This window comes from Melanerpes formicivorus, unplaced genomic scaffold (genome assembly GCF_026170545.1).
Source record: "Melanerpes formicivorus ecotype bairdi unplaced genomic scaffold, bMelFor1.0.p_v2 SCAF_33, whole genome shotgun sequence".
Taxonomy (NCBI): Eukaryota; Metazoa; Chordata; class Aves; order Piciformes; family Picidae; genus Melanerpes; species Melanerpes formicivorus.
Genome location: NW_027142385.1, coordinates 5,151,962 through 5,166,200, shown reverse-complemented (window position 1 = coordinate 5,166,200; position 14,239 = coordinate 5,151,962). Strand labels below are relative to the sequence as shown.

At 39.5% G+C, this 14,239-nt stretch overlaps 1 protein-coding gene across 11 annotated transcripts in view; it reads right to left on the bottom strand.

The window, feature by feature from the left end:
- Positions 1–14,239, bottom strand: part of DENND1A (DENN domain containing 1A) — a 202,798-nt gene that overhangs the window by 12,072 nt on the left and 176,487 nt on the right. For 4 of the 11 annotated variants that reach the window (XM_068155776.1, XM_068155779.1, XM_068155780.1 and 1 more), the window contains 2 exons: positions 8,435–8,494; positions 4,021–4,109 (listed from right to left, as the gene is read on the bottom strand). In XM_068155776.1, coding sequence (XP_068011877.1) covers positions 4,021–4,109; positions 8,435–8,494 — 149 coding nt within the window. Of the gene's footprint in view, positions 1–4,020; positions 4,110–6,474; positions 6,660–8,434; positions 8,495–14,239 lie in introns of those variants that run through there. The other 7 variants (XM_068155778.1, XM_068155782.1, XM_068155784.1 and 4 more) reach the window with 4 other exon arrangements.

The window sequence follows — 14,239 nt, the reverse complement described above, 5'->3', positions numbered from 1 at the left end:
TTATGTGCTTTATGAGGCTGTATCCTCCAACACAGCCAACATGCTGACTTCATACTAAATTCAGGGCAATAACCCACTGCAGCCCATTTCCATTCATATGATATGTGGGAAAGCCATTAGCTTCTCTGCTAAGTCCTACACGACCTCTGGAAAGCCGTAATGAACTGCTGCAGCACTGACATGGGCTTAGCCAGCCCAAGAGCCTTTTGACATACTGTTAATTGTGAGCCTGACCCTCTGATTTCCTATTTTAATTTCCTCCCACTTTGCATGCCCTGGAAGACAGCTAGTTGGTACTTAGAGAAGACAGTTCCTGGAGCACTCTGGAAGTCTATTCTTCATTTAATAGAAACTCTTGCTGTGGTGTAAAAAAGAGCTCTCAAAAACCTGCCTATCTGTTCGAAATGCAACATCTTATTTCTGTGAACAACTGATTTGTGTTTAAGGAGGCATGTCCCACATGTCCAGGGTTGCCCCAGGTGCTAATTCAGCATTGTCTGAGCTACAAATTCTTGTTACCTTATAACTATTTTTTTTCATTACACAACTTTGATTTAATGATAATTTCTACACAATCATGAACATTACAGACCTTGAATTATTGATAAAAATGTAAAAAAAAAAGAAACAATCCACAACAACACTTTCTATTGAAATTAGAACAAAGGAAATTTTGATGGAGGAAGTAGCATATTTTCCCACCAGCTCTTCTAAATACAGAGGTTTAACAACAGACATTAGCAATAATCCTGGCTCTACTTTGAACTCACTGCTCCTGCCCTCCTGTGTTTTAACTGAAGATTAATTTAAAAATGAGCACATATGCCCCCAAAACAATGCTTTGCTTTTATGCATATTAAAAACTTAACTCATGTAACTGAAGATGCACATTTCCTAACCTCCTAAGAAATGCGGTAACAGAGGACGCCTGGAAGGATGCCATCTGAAAAGATGCCTCCATAGGGGTTTACTTTTCATGGATGACATGCAACAGGCTGGATGGTAGGAAGAAGTTCTTCACAGAAAGAGTGATTGGTCATTGGAATGGGCTGCCCAGGGAGGTGGTGGAGTCACCATCCCTGGAAGTGTTTAAGAGGAGACTGGATGAGGCACTTGGTGCCATGGTTTAGTTGATTAGATGCTGTTGGGTGATAGGTTGGACTTGATGATCTCAAAGGTCTTTTCCAATCTGGTTAACTCCTATCCTATCCTATTCCGAAGAGAAGAAGATGCCCTCTGGAATGAGTTCACTGGGTGTCAGGCTTGGCATCGCCCTGAGGATCGTCTTAATCAGTTGGAAGCAAAAGTCACAGTCCCAAATATGGTGGGAAATGCCATTACCTATTTCAAAGGCATTCATATGAAGTTATTTCTTAGGTGAGCCATTTATTTGAGCTTTATTTAAGAACAAGGCTAGATATTTCCTCCACTTGTACTTCTGAAATCACAACTGTAGTCAGTCTCATCATCACTGCCCCAACTTGATTTTAATAAACACTAACCAGACACCTTATAGGAGATCTAGTCAAGAACGATACCCTATAACTAACTGCCTGGAAGTAGTTATGTCAAAGTTTGCTTTCCCACCTGAACCTGATGACAGAAAAGAGGCAAAAGAATTTCATCCTGCTGTGCCACTGCATTTGAACTGGATAAAATATGGAAGCTGTGAAACATCAGGAAGAGACCACAAGGGGTACCACAAAGCAAGTATCAGTGGTATTAGCAACATCCCCTGGTTTTCTTCCACATTTACAAGAAAATCTATCAATAAGCTGTTCATGAAGAACAGTAAGTCAATGTATAGCCACAAAGCACCTTCATTAACTGCTGTAGATCGTCAATCACTTGCACAAAAAAAATGTTTTGTAGTTTACTCTGTGAAAGCAGCTGAATTAAGACTCACTAAAATTAACAGAAAGAAATTAAACCCAAGTAAAATTGTAATTATAATTCAATATACTACTAGCATTAGCATAAACAGGATGTTTATCATTCACAGTTACATTTATTTCTGGTCTCTTACTGGCAGGAACAGAATATCCATGTTAGCAGTAAGCCACACTGTGTGGCAGTTTTTTAATCCAAACATGCATAACCCTTCATAGGAAGCACACACAAGGGTTACATTGTCCCAGCTACCCTTCACCTATGTGCCATGAGTCATCACATTCAATACTAAGTAAAAACTTTGATTTTAGAAATTCCCATAGTCTTTGTGCAGGGACAGCTACCAGCCTGCAAGAGTACAAACCCTTCTGCAGGACTTGTGATCTCCTCCACAAGAGGGCAACCAAACCCCGCTCTACAATGGAGAAATACCGTAGAATGTAAAAGTGACCATTCCTTTTGGCTAAAAGCCAGAATATCTCCCTATCCCGGAGTGGCTGGGAAAAAGCTAGCCATGGACTTAACTTTGGAGGGTGGAGGTGGGGCCAACCTCCACCACTTTTTCCTTCATGACAGGGAATTGGTACACACAAGGAAAAGTTGTATTTCTTTTAATGGGATTTTAGTATCTTCAGATGCAATAACCATCCTGTAATCCTGGGCATCAGCTGAAGTATTTCATTTTACTGACAATAAAACCACCACAGTCTAGGATGTTAAGTAATGTGAAGTGGTGATGACATATGCAACTGCTTTGTGCTGCAGGGTGAGATACAACAATAGACCAGTGCAGTCATCTTGCAGCCCTTGAGTCTTCTGTTTGTATGTAGCAGTTCCAGAGTGACTTCCCAAGCTAAGGCTGTGCTGCTGCAACACTGGACATTTGGAAAACACCACTCCACTTGCTGTTCAAGGACAGCACCAAAGCTGCCTCACACACAAAGAACACCAGTTTAATATTGCCACATGACTTGGAAAATGTGCATTGGCTCTGCTGCCTGCTGCTCTCACCTCACTGCTCAGCTGTTTGCTCTGGAGTGCCAAGCAGATCTGTCCCTACTCTAGCCACAATTTTCACTCCTTCTTCCAAGAACAGCCACCCCAGGCAAAATGCACAGTTCTGAAGTTTCCCACATTCTGAAGTTGGAGGAGGCAACCTGCTTATTTGGACCCTTCAGAACTGTAGCCAAATCCAGCCTCTCCGTCCAGCCAGAACTTAGTGCGGCTGAACCTTTTGTATTTCTAAATATCTGAAGTTGCTACACTCAGAAGAATTCAAATAATTTTAAATCCAAAATGCCTACTGAAGCAGGCTGTATGTGTATTTGTCACACCCAATAGTGTCTCTTGGGCTGTGTGGGTAAGGTTCAGCATATCCATTCTCTTCAGGTTTTCAGTGAGGGGCTGCTGTTAACTCAGCTATGGCAATGTGTTAAGAATATCTCCAGCAATACACAATATTGTCTTCTTTGTACAAAGGAATTTAATATGTGACACTCATGAAGCACTCAAAAAAATCTCTCCAAGGTAACAGAATATACTGTTCACAGGAACAAGAGGGATGTTGGAAGACAACTCATTATATACATGAGCAGTAGGCTACCACAGTACACCTGATTTGGGATATTACCCCTGTTTACTTCACAGTCAAATCTAAAGAGATGATAGATCTGCTAGTACTATGCAAGACAGTTAAGCCCTACAAGCCTTCACTATACAGCTCATTACAGACCTTCTGGTAGTGGGACTCTAACAAGCATGAGACACAACCCCTAATGCCATCACTGTAAAACAATTCCACAACTTCCAGGTAAAGCCTGGGTTTGTGTGGATGTGGCTAACAACTTCTTTAAAGCAGAATTCAAAACAAAACATAGAAATGAACAAAGCTCCAAAAGCTGAAAATGTTCCCTAAGCATGCTGATCAGATTTAGCTATAAATTGACAAAGCAAAATTTTTCAGTAAGTGAACTTTGGATTCTTTGCTGTTTACACTTTCTCTAAAATGCTCCAAAAAGTACTCCACAGCTTTTTTGTTAGTTTAAAAATACTTTTATCTGCAGTAATTTTTCATTTCTCCTTTGGCTCGTTCTGAATGCACTGAGAGAAACAGAGCAGCAAAGTACTTACTGTTCTGGACTAGACACTGAAGTCCTTCGTCCTTCCACAGCAATGTTGCTCTTGGGTCTCTTGACAACATGAGGTCTTGGTGGGCGAACCTATTACACACACACGGAAGACATTTCATCAAATACTTCAAGTTGATCAAGCAGCCATAAATAAGAAAATATGCATAACTACAGTTACCTTAAAACTATTTTCCACTCAGAATCGCTTTTAAATGTATTTTTTGGTGGCACAGCAATGTTACAAATGAATATAAACTACAGGGATCCACAACTTGTTTAAGGACAAAAAACCCCACGTTTTTGAACAGCAGATGAAATGTATACACTTGGCACTGACAGCTGTTAGCAAAGCAACAAGAATTTGTTCTACTGTCCTGTTTGGTACAGGCTAAATTTCTGACAAGACATTCCCTAAATGTGAGCTTCCCCTCAAATAGGGAATAGAGTCAAGCTGCAAGATTCTGTGTGTCGCTGTACCTTCTATTGGAAAGCAGAGATCAGTTCTGACATGATCTTTTTGTCCTTGTGTTCATAGGAACCCAACTTTTCAAATGAAGATGTCTGTGTGAGGGAGCACTGAAAAATTTATACTTAGAATAAATGTTATCACACACAAAATGTATTTGCTCCCTTTCAGCAGCCCAACAGAAACCCTTGCCAGACCTATTATCATTATCGCCCCAATGATATGGTTAGTTTATCTTCTGCTGTCTGCAATATAATCCAAAGCTTCTCTGTGGGAGATGATGTTACTGCCAATCCAATCTTCAATAACATGTCCATCACCTTCCAGTGTTCAGAAATCCAGTTGAATTTACTTACAGTAACTACACAAGCAAACAAGGTTTACTTCAAGGAAAGGAATAAGCACTTGTGATCCCCATGGAGGTGAAGTTTATACATGTGCCTTATTTGGACCAGTGAGCAATCCTGGTGGTGAACTTAACCCTTGGAGGCAAATGTAAGAAGCAACATTTGCAGCATCAGGGTCAGGCTGTACAAACAAGCTTTCCATGTTTTGTTAAGAAAATCTTCCCCTACCTGAAACACTCTGATGTGTTGGCTTAGCTGAATGCTAGTGTCAGCAGAAATCCCCAAAGACCTCAAATTAAGTTAGGAATACAACTCAACTTCTGATCTCTCTGAGCTTGTGCTCCCTTAATAGCCACAACACTTGTAGTTTTCTCAGCTATTGTGGGGTTTTTTAATCACTATTATTTGGTGGGGCATGGGGAGGATGTTCTAGCCTCTTTTTATTTTTTTTTCTCCCCAAACACATACATCTCAAACTTTTTTGGCCAGGAAAAAGCCACCGACTCATGTGTAGAGCTTCTGCACTACACAAGAGTATGCAGAAGATAGCAGCAGGATTACTGTATTGAATTTTCATTTCAAACAAAATGGTGTACAGCAGACATGATGAAGAAATCCAGAGATGTATTGCCACTATTTCTTAGCAAAAAGGGCTTATAAAAAGGTCAGATGTTAAGGTCTTGAAGATCAGTCCCCACACAAGGCTGCTCCTCTCTACAATAAAGACAGCTTAAGAATGTGAATTTATGGCAGGAATGGAAGGATTAAGTTTGTGGCAACTTCAACTGAACTTGCAACGTGGTGAAACATGGGGAAAAGAACAACAGAGCTAATTAGACGAGCTGAGCTGTCAGAGTGCGGCTGAATGGCTCGGTGCCAACAAACAAAAGGAATGGGCTGGCAATCAGCAGGATCGATGAAGAATACTGCTTCATTAGGGTTGATAAAACAGAGAGAGACCAAGAGAGAGAGAGTGTGTGCAAGAGAGGGGGGAGAGAAGCAAGAGGAACTGGGGGGGAGAAGAGAGCGAGAAGGAGAAAGAGGAAAAGAGAGGAAGAAAGAAACCTGTTTAATTAAAACTCAGCTGGAAGATGATGTGTAAAGCTGGCCTGTCATCATGCTGTGAACGCTTTCACCTTTTGGGTGGTACCCTGGGGGAGTGATGGTGATGAGGGAGAAAGAGTTTTGGACGGCTCCAGGGGGCCACCAGACCAGTAAAGTGCAGGGTGACATGCTAAGTAAATTTACAGCATTGTTCATGGGGAACTGTAGTGAAAAGCCAAGAATCAAGCTAATTCCTTGGTGAATTTTGAGCCTTACGTAGCCAAATACTCAGAGTTAAATGCTTATCAAATGCAAAAGTATGAAAGAAATCCAATTATGAGCACACAACCAAAAGAAAAAAGGTAAACATCCAGTAGAGAAGAGTTAAATGTGCTTATTGCTGTCCCCATCAACTTTATGCATAATTATATTTTAACTTTTTTTTTCTTCTAATTGACTGAAGTTTCCAAACAGCTACTATTAATCCACACAGATCTCTATTAACTATAAGCATCAACTTTCCCTCCTTCAAAATACCACCACAAGTAAATTCCAAACCAGCAGAACATAAAGAACATCTCTGTTCTGCTTCCTTCACCTTTCTTTGGTCTGTGTTGTTGTTTTCATTATTAGCAATAACTCATATTGCAAGGACCAGTGGATTCCTCCTCATACCAGATAGATCCTGAAACAGCAAGAATTTATCAGGATTTCTGGCATTATGTAGACTTGGTTGAAGAGCAGAGGGACCTGGTTTCCTCTTTTAGTGCTTGCTCTGAAAGGCTAGGAAGAATATTCACCTCTGTAATATATGCCAAGACTAAGTGAGGGAAAAAGCAGCCTTCACAAAGTATTATTTACACACAGAAAAATGTGTTTCAACTATTAAAAGCCAAATAACAGCTCTGAACAACAACAAATTTATGTATATTTGGTACAAGCATATTTTGGGGAGTGATTATAATAATTTACATTTGTCCTGAATTTCCTCTTGATGAATGAAGTATTTCTGTTCCACTTATTGACTTATTATATGAATGCAACAGGAGCTTATATTATTACATTTCCAACCACCTTTTACCAATCTCATTGGGAACAAAGACAGTTGACACAAACACATTATAGCGAGGACTATTAATGCCCTACAGTTGGGAGATAAAACCATCTTAGCAAGGCTTTGATGTAATAAATTACTCCACAGGATCAACACAATTCAGCAACTTCTGTACAGAGGAATCTCAGTGTGCCCTCGTACACCTGCCAAACAAACCAAGAGGGTTGTGAAGCACGATGGGAACCCCATCACACCATGGAAAGCTTATTCCCAGTTAATGTATGTGGCTGGGTCTCCCACAACAACTGCATTTAAAAGAACACATAAAAGCATAGTCAATGCTACCTTTTAAACACAGAAAACAGAAACCTTCAGAACAGGAATCCATCCAAAGATGACTATGTTAGGCTAAACACCCAGAGTTAAAGAGAAGGAGAAAAAGAACCACATGCTATTGAAATGTAACATAGGAACATGCACCAAAGATCAAAAGTGAACACACACCCAAGTGCACTTGTTAACCACTTGCCTGCTCATCGAAAAGATATCTTTAACAAGTTTTAGCAAGATTAGATTTGAAAACTTGCATCTCTCTTTCTTATGCACATACATGTATGTCTAAGGAAGCAAGAAGTAAGATACATTTGCCTTATGGGGGAATTAATTCATAAAGCAGAAGTCCTGAATAGAAGTAAGTATGTTTCAAGGCTGTTGCATAAAGCAACACCCCTTCTAAACTGATGCCACTTTCCTGTACTACTGAAAAGACACCACTGGTGCAGATCCAGCACAGGCTCCAGTTCAAAAGTCATCTGGTATAGTTAATATATAACAATTGCTGAGATAAGGTATCCCTGCCTGACACAGTGCAGGTATTGCACTGAGGATAATATCTGTGTAGTAGTTCTATGCCAGAGTGTTTTCCTCTGGCCAATGTGCTGTGCTATTCTATGTAATTACATAGAGTCCCAACTTGATTTGAAATGAAGATCAAGTATATAGGAATGTGGTACTAATGTCCTACTACCCAAATACAGATTTCCTTCTTCATGTGTATTCATTCATCTATTCCATGGAGAAAAATTAAGCGTCCCAAATTAAAGCACAACTTGCTGAGAATAAATACTTTGTCTTCAGACCTCTGCTTCCTTTCAGATTTGAGTTTAGTGCAAGTCTTCAAAAGCTCACTGGCTAAAAACTTATGCCAGCCTAGCAAGACTTTGTGTTCAAGAAATCACCACAACAGTAAAAACAAACGTTGCAACAGCAGCATCAGTTACCTGCACAACTGACTGAAAGCTGCAGAGCTCGTCAAAGAGAAGCAGAATAAATGCAGGTCCCAGGGCTGTGCCGCAGCAGAGAAGAAGGGAGTTTAGGATCATAATTCATACAGTGCTTTTTTCTGCAAAGTCTGACAATCCAAACTACCAAGGTTTAGTAATGCTACTTAGAGCATCAGGCAGTGTTAAGCTGTGGCAGTGAAACAAAACTACCAGCTACTCACGGGCCTAGAAGAACGTTGTATCTTTGGAGGCGGTGGCCGAGGCGGAGGGAGTCTTTGCTGCTGTATCAAAGTGGAAACTAAATTAAAGTTACCTACATGAAAACACCTCTGATTTTGTGGCAAAAGCAGTAAGAGTAGATGACAACACACAATTTACCTTAACTTTATACTCACCTCATAAAACGAAATTTTTAAACAGTGACAAATTTCATGACCTACAAAGTGCCACAATGGGGAAGGAATATGTGCCTGCCTGTGGACATAGGCTTAACAGCTTATGTTACACTTAAGGTAGCCCAATCAGAACTCCAGACTCAATTATCCAAAATTCACTGAGACCACAAACATACTCCAAGTAGATTTTTGGAGCTCTAGGTCTGAGTGTTCCAGACAACATTTATGCAAATAGAAAGAATCCTGAAAAGCAGAGTATTAAAACCACCTTTCACTAAAATCCCACGTGGTATCAGTGCTTGTGAAAACTTACGGTAAAGGCCTCAAAACAATAAGGACATTTAAGAGCATGGGAAAAATCCCAGAGTCAGTTAAACTTTTCCAACACTTAAAGGTAAGGAGGTGGTTAGATTCTGCATTGGATCAAGGCTTAAGTGCATTGCCTAGAGCAAGGGGTGCGCTGTCACTGTAAGGAAAATGAAAGGGCCCATCACCAACAATTCTATGAGGCCAGAAGAGTGCATTAAGATGATTATCTTGGTCTCTCAATTTTTAAATTAGCAGTTGCCCAACTCATTGCTTTGTAACAGAACCGGAGCTATTAAAATCCAGTTGCTTTTGACTGAGCCAGCAGCATGACTCTTCTCACACAGATGGCATCTTAAGGTATAATCTGTTAGACAAGAAATTCACTGACAATTAACAAGACTCTAAATAAAACCACCCTAAAGTACAACTTTGATATTGACAACAAGACCACTGTTCATGTCCTTTCTGTGGCAGCTTGTGTGCATGCATTAGCACTTAAGAAGGGCAACAGAGCCCTCAGTGAGGAGTACATGGGAAAGTCTCCGAATGCCTGCTCAACCAGAGGATGATGACTGCATCACTGCATCCAGCCCACAGTGCCTTCCATAGTCCAAAACCTGTCAGCTGCACAGAAAAGGAATAGGAACTGGGAGTAGGAGTCAGCTTCTTAAGACAGAAAAAGCAGGCTTATGCAGATTACTGTATTTCTTTCCAAATGAGTCCAGCTTCATATTTCAGCAGTTCTTAACTTCTCACTAGAATAGCCTTTACTCTAGATTGACAGACGTTCTTCCTCAACTACCCTCACACTGTGTGATAGTACAAATCCAGCCTACCCTTTTTCACACCATTTTCATTCTGCTCTTGCATCTCATCAGACTTTTCTTTGAAATTTCCCATTAAATTATACTTTTGCATCCATTGGTTGGTTCATTTCTCCTTGCTTGTGTTGTCAATGAAGGAGTGCCAGACTGCACACATGTACTTGGCTCAGCTTTTTGGGGTGGGTAAGGAAATAAAAAAAAAAAAAAAAGAAGGACACTTGGGCTGGAGAGCTGAGGCAGAATTATTCCATATGATAGCTTTTCTGTGTCTTCCAAGAAAGCAAGTATGAAAACAAAGAGAACAAAGAGAGACAAGACAGAGTGGTGAGCTGAGGTGGCTGCCATTAGCCCCACTGAACAATGTTTCTCTTCTGTAGCTGGTATTACTCAATTCAGTCCCAGAAGCTGAGTTACACTGCTGTGTATCTTCCCATCTTATCTGTTCAGGCTGAGAGCACAATCTTCAAATACATTTAATTTCTGTGATGTAGCACAGCATACTTATTTTCCATTGTGTTTCAGAAGCATAATGGAACAGCTGAAAAATCTGAAATTTTCACTTTTCTAGGTGCTTAAAAGACATTCACCTAGTGCCTAGCAGGCAAAGTGTTGAAGTGTTGATGAAGCAGAAAACCAAGATGCAAGTATTATTTATTGTTTTGATTGGTTTTGCCTTCTGCATATATACTTCCCTTTGCTATTTCTTCTCTTTTACTTTTCTAGATATTGTGAACATTTCTACATCAAAGAACTCTCAAGTAGATTATTTAGGTGGGAAATATACATATTTTCTTAAAGCGATGGCGAGCTGTGTCGTCTTTGATTTGGGAAAAAAGCAGGATAACTTCTGAGGAAACACTGCAAGAGTGTAGCATCAACAATATAAGCTGATGAACTAAAGTGTGACAAAGGCAGCCCCCTCTGAGAGCAAGACAGACACCACAGTATCTGAGGATTACCTCCCAGAGGGATAGTCAATACACTGATTATAGTCACTGCAAGGACATGTTCAGCTGGACTGGACTTCCCCACCCATCCACTGGCTGGAGGAAAAGTATTTTTTTGCAAAAATGTGTGACAGGATTTGTTAATTATCTGACACATCACTGTTCAACTGGACAATGGCAATGCACTGATATTTCATTCCTGTCAGTCCTAACAGACCAACAATTACAAATTGCAGCTTAAAACTTCATGATGTTGGCCTAAAACTGTACTATGTATACTTTTTTTTGTTGTCTTCCTTTTGGTCTCTGAGTGATAAGCATAAGTCTACAATGCTTTAAATTTTTCTCTCATTTCCAGAGGGTCAAACCCACTCTTCCTTAATATGAGCTGTGATTTGCATTTAATTACTCAACAACATGACCCAGGAATACTGAAAACGGAATTTCTTGAGGTCTATGATATATGTATGAGTTACCTACACTTACTGAGGTTACCTCAGCTTTCCCTTTGTTTGGGCATTCTGAAGTGGCATTGAGTTTGGAGCGGAACTTCTTCTGCAGGAGATAATAGTTTCATACCCTTATCCTGCCACTAGATTATTTTTTCCAGCTGAGATTTAAATATGATTAAGCTTCCATCTGTGATCAAAAATTAATTCTATGTGTTTCCACAATAAAGAAACATTACAAATGCTGTTTGGGGAAAAAACTAACAGTGTAGAAACTTTTTTGTTTCTTGGACTTTTTAAATAGGATTCATGCTAATTCTCAGAACTGTGACCCCAGTCCTTGTAAGAACACAGTCAAATCCAACGCTCAAGATTCAAATTTACCTGGGCCACTGAAGTGCTGCCAGAAATAAAATTCATTTTATTGGTCTTGTAGGTACTGCATCACATCCTACATTTCTGAACCCTAAAGAGATCTGAATAGAATGATAAGAAAAAACTAGATATTCACAGCAGTGTGTTCTCTCCATTAAATATGGATAGGGACAGGGTACAGCTTAAGTCAGTGTTGCGAAGCATAGAATAGAACAGGCAAAGGGCAGTGAGGAGTAACTGACGTGGAGGTCCATCAGGAGATAACAGTTGCTTGCCCTTTAGCAAAGGTTCACTTTTAATGTTGATGTTAGTATCTGTCACCAGAATGGGATAAGCAAGTATATTCAAACTATATGAAGACCATATTTACTAGAAAAGCCACTGATTTGAAGTTAATTTGTTAATGCAGCAAAACACGTCGTCTCTAAAAGGTCAGTAGGGGAAGCTGTGTTGGAATATCAACTTAATTACCTGTGCTGTAAGGATGAATGGGTACAAAACAGCACATGCTACACTGCTAAAAGCTGCTAAATCGCTGTTCTAGGTATGTTCTTAAATGTATATGCTACAGTTTTTTCTCTGTGAAGGGGAGAAATGTCTAAATTAGCACTTTCTTACCCGTTGCTGTTTACCAGCATACCTTCTTACTTGAGGTATTTTCTTAATTGTCTCTTTCTAAATATTTCTGAACCAACAAGACAGAAAATTTGTAGAAAGCCAATTTTATGACTGCAGATCTGGCACTGTTTTACTAATTATCAGACAAGTGATTTTAAGCTACAAGATGCTAGAGGAAGAAATATCTTACATTCACTTTTACACTGTAAAAAATACTACTGCAAAATTATAGATCCCACATCTCATAAAGAGGCTATCATACATCCAAGGAACTTTCACAATACAGCTGTCTAATTTTTTTTTAAATAGAGAAAAGATTACAAAAAGATAATTTTTACTCTGTGAAGTAACACATTGTGAGCAGAATATGATCTCACGTTAATTGTGGCTGTCGGTTCACTGAAATCTTTAGTTTTTTTCTTTAAAGTGATATTCAAACCAGAACATGTATGAGTAAATTAGAGGTGCTATCTCATGTACAGCAACAACTGCAACTAGAAAAAATGCATAAGGGAAACACAACCAGATGAGAACTGGATTGTCAGTACATATAGAAGGAAGTGTTGCTGTTTCTCAGTTAGCAGTGAGGGGTGCTTCTCATAATTTCCAAAGCAAAGCTCTTCTACATAACTGCCTTTTTTCCTTCAGAAATTCAGGGCTGACTTTGAAACTGCTAGTATGTTTTAAAAACAATCAGACATAGGAGAGAGAGGCATGGTCCTGAACGTGCCCATGCTCAAGCACATGCTGCAAAAGAGCTGAAGTGCTGACTTTGGAAGAATATGCTGAGCCTCAACTGAACGCTCTATGCAAAAAAAAAAAAAAAAAGAAGCCAAAAAATGAGGAAGAAAATAACAGCACTGAAAAATGTATGGTACCTAAAAAGATTCAGTACAGAAAGCAGATGGAACCTATGAGGCAGCTGTTTTATTATCCATCCAGATCCCTACACAGCACGCACACTACTTTTTACATACTCCCATATGTACAGCTCACAAACTGGGATGACAAGAACAGTGTATGCTTTACAGCATATATTTTTAATTTACACTCTGAAATACTTCAACAGAAATCTGCTGGGTCCTGTGATAAAAATAATCTCCATGTTTTAAGGGATGCCTCATTCTTCAAGCTGTATTTGTAGACTGGGAAGGTAGAAAGAAACTGGCAAAAATGCCTATAACTGTGCCAACAAATAATGAAAGGGGCAGAGACTGCCACAATTAAACACCAGTTAGTTTGATAATAATTAAAAAAAGACTACTTTCTTACCTGTCTAGCCAGAAACTTTCATTACACAACAGAGAAGCAGACAGTAAGAGAAGGAAATGAAAGGTAGGTGCCTATATGCTTCTGTTCTCCCTAATATGAAAAGGGATCTTTATTTTGGGCATTGGAGTCATAGCTGCTGTCATGAGAAACTGCTGAAGATACAGAGGGCAATCCCAAAGCCACTAAGAGCAAACTTTTCTTTAGTAAAGGGGAAGACAGGGAGTTCCTGAAAGTCTATATTTGCTTCCTTTCTTTCTTGGCTGAGACTAACTCTGTCCTTCCTACTCAAGGGTAAAAAAATGTATTTTGGTGGTGCATCTAGACACAGAGTACTGATAACTCATCCTCTTTGGCAGTGCTGATAATGTCTCTCTCTTAATCTCATACTAGGCAAACAATCCCAGAATAGCTAACTTTAAAAAATACCAGAGTTTGCTTTAAATCCAGGACTTACGTGGTACTAACCAGAGTAGATCTCTCCTAAAACCAAGAATGGAAGCAGGAGCATGATGTCGGCATCATGTATATCTTGTCCAATTAAAAGGTTCCACCAGGATGAAGCAAACAGGCCTCTTGACTATGTTTTATAATCTGCTTGTTATGGATGAGAGCCAGGGAGAGAAAATCCTAAACCCATAGGTTATACTACTCTGGATTATTATGGTGTATAACGGACGCTACTCTGAAAACACATGGTTTAAATAACAAACCCCTTGGCTGCAGAGCTGAATGCTATTTTATTTCTTTGGGCTGCAATTACAGAAAAAAGGAAGAATTTTGAGAATCAGATGGATATATTTTTCTATGTGTGCAATAAGTGTTGAGCAGATAGATACA